Source organism: Wolffia australiana, chromosome 18 (genome assembly GCF_029677425.1).
Source record: "Wolffia australiana isolate 7733 chromosome 18, ASM2967742v1".
Lineage (NCBI taxonomy): Eukaryota > Viridiplantae > Streptophyta > Magnoliopsida > Alismatales > Araceae > Wolffia > Wolffia australiana.
This window is the reverse complement of record NC_135852.1, coordinates 11284565-11292975: the sequence shown is the minus strand read 5'-3', so window position 1 is coordinate 11292975 and position 8411 is coordinate 11284565. Positions and strand designations below refer to the sequence as shown.

General features: G+C 40.6%; 2 protein-coding genes across 2 annotated transcripts; both read right to left on the bottom strand.

Annotated features, from left to right (window-relative positions):
* Positions 1 to 1260: 1260 nt before the first annotated feature.
* Positions 1261 to 2571, bottom strand: LOC144715214 (Thioredoxin z). Its single transcript, XM_078590138.1, has 4 exons — positions 2229 to 2571; positions 1954 to 2076; positions 1624 to 1704; positions 1261 to 1510 (listed from the first exon to the last, which is right to left on the bottom strand). Exons 1-4 carry the CDS (start codon positions 2466 to 2468, stop codon positions 1394 to 1396), a joined length of 561 nt encoding a protein of 186 aa, XP_078446264.1. The 5' UTR covers positions 2469 to 2571; the 3' UTR covers positions 1261 to 1393.
* A 172-nt stretch (positions 2572 to 2743) lies between these two features.
* On the bottom strand, positions 2744 to 3295 carry LOC144714844 (putative invertase inhibitor). Its single transcript, XM_078589633.1, has one exon. The coding sequence runs from the start codon at positions 3293 to 3295 to the stop codon at positions 2750 to 2752; it is 546 nt and encodes a 181-aa protein (XP_078445759.1). The 3' UTR covers positions 2744 to 2749.
* Positions 3296 to 8411: the final 5116 nt, after the last annotated feature.

Genomic DNA, 8411 nt, shown 5'->3' with positions numbered 1-8411 from the left:
TTACTGATTTTCATGCACATCTATGTTTTCTGGAATGTTCAAAGTTGAATAAATAAATACATCTCATTTTTCATAAAATCTTCACAATGTTTGTAGCAGGTTTATGCAGTGCCTTTAATTGTTTTAATTTCCAATTGAAAAAAGTGTATGGCCTTTTTTTACCCAAAATGTCCCACGCCTATGATTTTTTATTTCTAACAAATTGATTCAATCAGAATATTTTATGAATCATTAGATTCTATCACTTAACTTTTATGGCTTTGTTAATCTCCTGTAGCTTTGAACACGACACCACATTTAATCGCATTACATAAAATATATTGTTATCAGAAATTGAATTACATATCATGTCACTATAGCATTGAACCATTGACCATGGCATGCTGTAGATGTTCTAGAAACACCCCACTTGATCAATTTCTTTCTGGCTGATCTGACATGCATGTGCCGCAAGACCAGGTTAAGAAGATTCATAGAATTCAGACAAAACTAGGGCGATCAGATTGGAAATTAGATCAATTTTTTTATATACAGCATAGATTAGGATAGCTACGTACATTTTAGTTTTTGACATGGGAATCTAAACGAAACCATTCTTAAGATTTCTGCCATTCAATTAAGGAAAAAGTTCTGCGTCTTCGAGGAGAACTTAAAGCTCTGACAGGGGTGAATCTACAGCTCCTAAACGAAACATGACACCTAATTCTTCCTATTTGAGCACACACTTGGGGAAGAGCACCAGTCGCATGATTATTTTACGGTGGAGTTATTTTTTGTTTTTGTTTTTAGTTAAATTAATTTAGGGCTTCCGGATTGATGAGAAACAATAATCATAAACGCTTTGCATTTTGTTTTCTCCAATTTTTATTAAACATGACACCTAATTCTTCCTATTTGAGCACACACTTGGGGAAGAGCACCAGCCGCATGATTATTTTACGATGTAGACGGCAATTGGTGGAGTTATTTTTTATTTTTTTTAGTTAAATTAATGTAGGGCTTCCGGATTGATGAGAAACAAGAATCATAAACACTTGCTTGAATCAGAAACCAAGGGTACTGATTTCTCTTGAATCAGATAAAAACTTGCAGACACCGCAATGTCTCTCAAAACGAGCCGGATCTAGAGGTTGAAGTGGTTAAAGAATGGAACTACAAGCAAGATCATGTCGAGAGAAGAAATGGGCATGTAGAGTTTCTGCGAGACATTGCGGGGAAAGTGCTCTCTGTAGGTCCCCTCTTCAAGAACAAACAAGATAATAGTAGGGGAAAAACAATTCTTTGAACCGGCTAATTCATGCCATTACAACCTTATAAATCCTACTCCCTCGCCAGTCCTGGGCAAATCATGACACCAGCGAAAGACCAATGAAAGAAAAATCAATTACCATCCTCACAGATCGTTTTCGATGATGCTTTTGATCATTTCCGGAGGAACGAGCCCTTCGGTTCTAATGGCGTCTTTGGTGGGATCCGGACTAATGAAGTAAAGCGTCGGCAGCCCTCTTACCTGAACAATTTCACAATAAACATAGAAATAAAATTATCGATGATGAATGTGACAAGATTGGCATTCAATTTAGGAAGAGGATGTCGTTGCTCGACTCGAGCAGTAAGTAAAACCTGCATGTCACGCGCGAATTCGTACTCATCATCCGTGTCAACCTTTACGAACTGGACGTTGTTCTCGTACTCCACTGCGAGCTGGCAGGCAATGAACAAAAAATGAATCAAAAAGGAAAAATAATGAGCGAATGCTTGAATGCTTGATAAATCATTCGAATATACTTGTGGCTGATTTCACAACAAATATATGGCGCTTGTGAAAATTCCCATGATTACTCGCCAATTCAATCGTCGAGAAAGAATAAGCATGAATACGGATCAAATTAATCTCCCCCAATCTCCAATTGAAGAGAAAATCATGCGGGATCCAGGAAAGAAGGGAGATACCGTCTCGAGCTGCTGGGCCATGATGATGCAGGGGCCGCACCAAGTGGCATAGAAATCCACAACAGTTGGAACGCTCCTCTCCCCCTTCACCAACTCGGCCACCTCTTTCGCCGAGACCTTCTTCTGCTTCCAACCCAGAATTCCAAGTTCCAACCAATTGAAGGATCAGAATAAAAGAAGGAAACCATGTTCACAATTGAAACTCGTCGATAGAGCAATTTCTAAACCAAAACGCCGGAGCGCAGTCAGATGGGGTGAAACTCGACGCTACGTACGACAAGGTAGTCCTCTCTGATGTATTTCGCGCGAGGGGGAGACGCCTTCGGCGCACTGCTTCTCCTATTGCCGCTTCTGCTGCTCTCGAGCGAGTGGAGACGAAGGGGACCCCGTGAGAAGGGAGCTGCGGCTGCCCTGAGGGAAGCGGAAGAAGGAGAAGACGAAGAAGGGGGAGACGCAAAGGAACCACGTTGGAGAGGGCGAGTCGTAGCCCAAGCGGAGACGACGGCGGCCGCCATTTCCCCTTTCCCCGAGGTCCTGCTAGGGAAGGGAAGCGGAGATGGGCTGGGGTTTTCAAGGGGTTCCCCAGTCCGCTTTCCTCAAGAAAATTTTCTACAACCCACCCTTAGCTTTATCCATTCACCCCAGTTATAAAATTCGGATCTTTTTCCAACCCAGAAAAGGCCTTCCTTTGGACTCGTTGCAGCAGACCCACCTCAAGAAATTATTTAATTCTCCCTTTCCACCTTGATATGAATCACTGTCCGGAGGAAACTAGGAGAGCGACGCAAAAACGAGACTAGCAAGCGAGAGGGTTTATCATTTCAGAGGTCAAGGCGGTGCCAATGGCGGAGATCTGGCTGAGCGCGCGGTTCTCCGCCGCCAGAGGAGATTTGATCTTCTTCTCCGAGAACCCATCTTCGCAAGTGCGGGCGGCGTCGATGCCGGCGCTGAACTTGATGTTGGCGTCGGCATACCTGCAGGCCTTGGCGGCGGCCGCGGCGGCGGACAGATTGTCGACGGCCTCGTGGTAGAGCTCTCGGCAGTCGCGGAGTGGCATCTTCGCGCGTCCGCGAGCTTCCTCGCGAAGCTTGTTGATCTTCGCGAGAACGCTTTTCGCCTTGCGAGAACCCACTTTGCCGGCTATCGCGGCGAGCCCGCGCCGGTCGGTGGTGGCGCCCGCCGTGTCGCTCTGGAGAACCCTGACACAGAAGTCGTGGCTCACGCCGGAGTCTTTGGCGACGGCGATCCTCTTGCAGGCCTCCTCCACGCAGCCCGTGGCTTGCACGACGAGTAGAAGACAGCAAAGGACCGATGGCATGAGAGCGGCTGCGGTCGGCGCCATGAAGACCAAAGAAGAAGGAGAAGAAGATGGATGAGAAGAAGAAGGAGAAGGACGATAAGACAAGAAGAAGAAGATGAAGATGAAGATGAAGACGGATGAGAAGAAGGAGAAGGACGATAAGACAAGAAGAAGAAAATGACGATGAAGAAGATGACGAAGAAGAAGAGGAAGAAGAAGATGGACGATAAGACAAGAAGAAGAAGATGATGAAGAAGAAGAAGATGGATGACAAGAAGAAGAGGAAGAAGAAGATGGACGATAACACAACTAGATGAAGATGATGATGAAGATGATGACGAAGAAGAAGATGGATGAAGAGAAGAAGAGGAAGAAGAAGATGGACGATAAGACAACAAGATGAAGATGAAGATGGATGACAAGAAGAAGAGGAAGAAGAAGATGGACGATAAGACAACAAGATGAAGATGAAGATGGATGACAAGAAGAAGATGGAAGATAAGACAACAAGATGAAGATGAAGATGGATGACAAGAAGAAGAGGAAGAAGAAGATGGACGATAAGACAACAAGATGAAGATGAAGATGGATGACAAGAAGAAGATGGACGATAAGACAACAAGATGAAGATGAAGATGGATGACAAGAAGAAGATGGACGATAAGACAAGAAAAAGAAGAAGATGCAGAAGAAGATGGACGAGGAGAAGAGGAACAGACCGAAGCGTTTCTTAAATCAATTTCTGGCGCTCGTGTTGATTCTGCCACTTGACCCTCCTCCGACTAGAGAAAAAACCGACGAGACTCATGCAGTGCGTCGACGAGAAGTTTGATGAGGAAGCCGTTATTTTAAGAATCAAGGCTCTATCCAAGGCCGGTGAGGAGCGGGACAGTGCTTCCAACGAAAGGCTACCACGTGGCAAGCCCAGCAACTAAATTGAATTATGGACTGTGTTGGGTTCAAAAGTCCAGTCCATTTGATAGCTGCACCACCCCCAGCAGTAGCTCTACCTAATGGTGGGACTGCCTGAGAGCTCTACCCAATTTAGTTTATTTTCCTTTAGACCTACTCAAATGGGGGTAGTGCGTCCTAGGAAAGGCTACCTCGTGGCAAGCCCGGAAAATAAAAACCAATAGTGGGTGAATAGGATCTGAATTGTCTGATGGTGGTGCAACTGCTGGCCAGTGTTCATCCATGGAAGTATACCAGACCATGTCTCCTTCCTGCCATTCCCCGTTGCTGCTGCCGCCACCTGGGTCAGATATGGCCGCACTGCCTTCCTCTTTGCCTCGTCCGTTGGTGCCACACCTTCCTCACCCTCCAACTCAGCCCATATTTATTTTCTAAATCAAACTCTGAGTAAAAAGCTCATGATATATAAACCCAAATGCTGGTAGGTTAACATAATTCCAAAAAGGTACTGATTTTTTATTAGGGGTATAGAAAACTGGATTATCTTTTAAATTTAGGGATCATCTTCTCACATGGAGACCCGGTCCAGCAGAGAGGCCCCATCTCCCAATTGTAGTAATTCTATCATGAGAAGACCCAACAACTTAGTTTCTATCTTATAGTACTTGAAGAAGATATACTGTCTTGCAAAAAACCCAGGTGTTCTGCATTGTCAAAATTCTCAAAAACAAACCCAAGGAATAAAAGAGCTCAGATAAATAATTTTACTCGAGAAGGTGCTTCACACAATGGGAAACATTGACAATCATTAACAAGTGATACACTCAATCATATTTCGTTCTTTTTTTTATATGATTTTTTTATCACATTTTCTTGGGAACATGAAGCTTATTCCCACAGTCCCACAGTACTGATTATTTGCCAATTGTTAATTTTAGGACATTTTTGTAGTTAAATTGTCTCTCAAACATAGGCCAGTTGAGGAAGGGTTTCTTGGATCCAACCCATTAAATCATCATTCATTGAAAAAACTGTTAGGTTCCGGTCTTTAAATTTTAAGGAAATGACTTATCTTGAGCCACCAACATGATACTGTGAAGGTTTTCAGTTCATCCAGTGAGTATTGTTTGCAAAGAACATAATTTTTGCAATACATTTTGTATAGTAAATGATTTATTCAGTTGATTTCTCATGATAGATACTTTTTCTGGAGATAAATGGGAAAGCACCTTATTATTTGTAATTTTTTTGTAAATGGGTGAATTAATTGTCCTCTAATTGGTCATGTTGGCCCATAAATAAATAACCTACATGAATAATCTTTCCAAAGTTGAAATTTTCAGATTAAATTTGAGAATCCAATTTTATGCTTGTTACTTTAAGTTTCTAAGGAATAACCCTAAGAGGGTGGGGTGAGGGGGGGAAGGTGAATTAGGTTCTCTAGCCATATTATATTTTTTATTCTTAAGCAACATAGAATTTCTCTATCTAGGAAACGAGGTAAAGGAAATAGGAGACACAATTTTTTTTAGACAACTTTGGCCAATCATTGATGTTTTGGGGGTTCTTCGTCTCAAGGTGATGATATTCCCTAACCTTATTTGTGTGAATATCTCCCAAGAAAATCACTTGGAAATAGGGCTGATCAAGGATACCAAAAAAGGAAAAAGTCGATGAAGCTCTATCGTCGTAAACCCCTAAAGTCTTCCACAGAATGAGATCGCTTGACCTACTTCAGCTTGGCCCCCAAAGCCTTAACCTAACTGACCACAAATATCTAGCAAGAACAATACATTTTTGAACTATGTGTGCTTTTCTTCAACATAACTCAGTATATAATCACTCAAGTAATATTCAAGACAAGGCCTAATTTCATGCATTTCAATAGGAATATTTTTAGATCACAAAATTATTATTTCTGATCTAAAAATTTGAAAATAATTATGAATTCCCTTTAGCAATACCTTCTGTTTGTGGTTAATGTTTCCACATATCTCTTTTGATCAATTTCACTGATTTGTGTCTGACCTGAGTTTTTAAAACAAAAATATCTTCTTCATTCCTAGACCCAATGAGATGATTCCACCTGGAATGGTTTTTTAACACAATTACGAACAAAAATTAAATCACAAAAATATTCATAAGAGAACCAGATAAATATGTAGAGATCAACATTTCCACATTATTAGTCAACCATCTGGTTCCTCTGCGTCCAAGTTCAAACCCTTTTAAATCTTTCAAAGCTCAACCAAAATATGAGATTCCAAATTCAATGGAATTGTGTGGATGTTAGAAACTATTCATAATTTAAACAAAATCCAAAAACAATATGAAAGGTATGCTAAAAATTTCAAACTTATCACAAGGTCGAGGATGTGTGAAATTTGGAGGCCAGCCTTCTTTCCTTTGAATCTTGAATCTCCCTACACCAAAAACCACGATTCCGAGTTCTATAGTCTCAAAATGATATTTCAACAAATATCCTCTTGAAGGAATGCTAATTTTTTTTTTGAAACTTGCTTTAGGGATTGAAAGATCACTCTAGCTTTTGGAATGTAATTTTCAAAGGGCAAGGGGAAGGAGGGTTTGAAATTAGGGCTCAAAACTGTATATAAAGGCTTAGAAATTTTAAAGGTCATAATAGTAAAATTTCAAAAGTCCAATAGTCATATGTTTTTTCTCTGATTAGAAAATATGAACAAGAAATCATTTTAATTTTGAATTTTATTTAATATTTAATATTTTTCCATAATTTCAAAATACCTCTAAAGCGTTAAGCATAAAAAGTATTAGATTTAAAAGTTTCAGGTATGTCTACTACATATTCTACTCAAGATATCACCATTGGATAATAATATGTGATGGATATTATGTGACTGTCAAGCCAATCACACTACCATGTTTATTTAAGTTCATTGAATAAAATATTTGTGTTCATTATTATTCCTTGTGATGTTTATAATGAAGTCCATGAATACGTATAATGATTTAGTAAATTATGATGAGATCATAATATAGTTATCACTAGTCTTCAAATATGTATTCTAAATATTCCTATTCGATCTATAGTCGAGACGGACATCAAATTAGCCGGATAGAATATCACTAGCTGTTCCTACTTATACGATAAGTATAACTAATCCTATGGCTATAAGTGTGACGACACTAAGGATAGATAGTGGGTGCTCTTTGGAGAAGGAGTTCACTAAATTTATCCGTATGAATCCCCGAATGGTATTATACATAAATATCAATCAGGTTGATTCAAGTCACGATTGTATAAGTGATCCACTGACTTGAGACACCAAGGACATCTCATGAGTGGATGACTATGTTTTGATTGTGACTTACAAGCCTCTAATCATGGGATTCAAACAAGTCATAGCTCGTGTATAATAAGAAGCTCACGAAGGTGATTGAGTGGTCAAGACGGGATCATCCACCCTCGGTATAAGAGGTGATTGACTCAAGGAAGACGATGCAGAAAATCCCTGGCCTGGGAAGAGAGGATATTGGATAAGGCGTTCTCCAATAATTCCCATTACGCATCATTACTAATCTAATGACAGAAAGGGGTTTGACGATGAACCATACTCTAAGTCGTTCGAGAGTCTCATGCGGATGATGGATTATACGTATACGATGACCGATGACGGTAAAGGTTCCATGAGGCAGTTCAACACTACTCGGCATCTTCTAGAGCACGAGGTGTAGCTTGGAAACCCTCGGGCTGGAAACTTAACCTATCAATTTGGTTAAATCGATCCTTATCTAATCAATCTATATGTTGATATAGTTAATGAATAAGATTCGTCAATAATTGTTATTGGGCCACTAAAGTTATTAACTAGACCAATACATGGGCCCTGAGGGTCACACGCATAAGGTCATAAGTGCATTGGTGGATATATTTTACTTTTAGGGTTTTGAGATAAACCTTAAGTGAAATACAAAAGGGAAAGGGCTCTCCTTTCAAGCACCCATGCAAGCCAGATTTGAGAGCCCCTCCCTTTGTCCACTCTCTACGTCCACCAAGGAGAGAGTCTCCAAGATGAGTTGAAGAGGAAGAGGTGGAGATCCAAGCGTCGAGTGATCGCGCGGATACTTCTAGAGGTCAGACGCATGAATGGCTTTGGAACGATCTCAAAGCGAGCATGTCAATAGTGGAATAAGTTCCCCAAATAGGTTCATTCAATATTTCATTTTAAAGATCAATTGTGAATCAATTGACACGCTTCAGCATCCA

Bases quoted from the DNA above. Each gene is read 5' to 3' on its own strand.
- LOC144715214 (XM_078590138.1), bottom strand. From the start codon at position 2,468: ATGGCGGCCGCCGTCGTCTCCGCTTGGGCTACGACTCGCCCTCTCCAA. The intron at 2,077-2,228 runs GTACGTAGCGTC...GGTTGGAAGCAG, and splicing joins TCAGAGAGGACTACCTTGTC to AAGAAGGTCTCGGCGAAAGA. The intron at 1,511-1,623 runs GTTTTACTTACT...GAAATTGTTCAG, and splicing joins AATTCGCGCGTGACATGCAG to GTAAGAGGGCTGCCGACGCT.
- LOC144714844 (XM_078589633.1), bottom strand. From the start codon at position 3,295: ATGGCGCCGACCGCAGCCGCTCTCATGCCATCGGTCCTTTGCTGTCTT.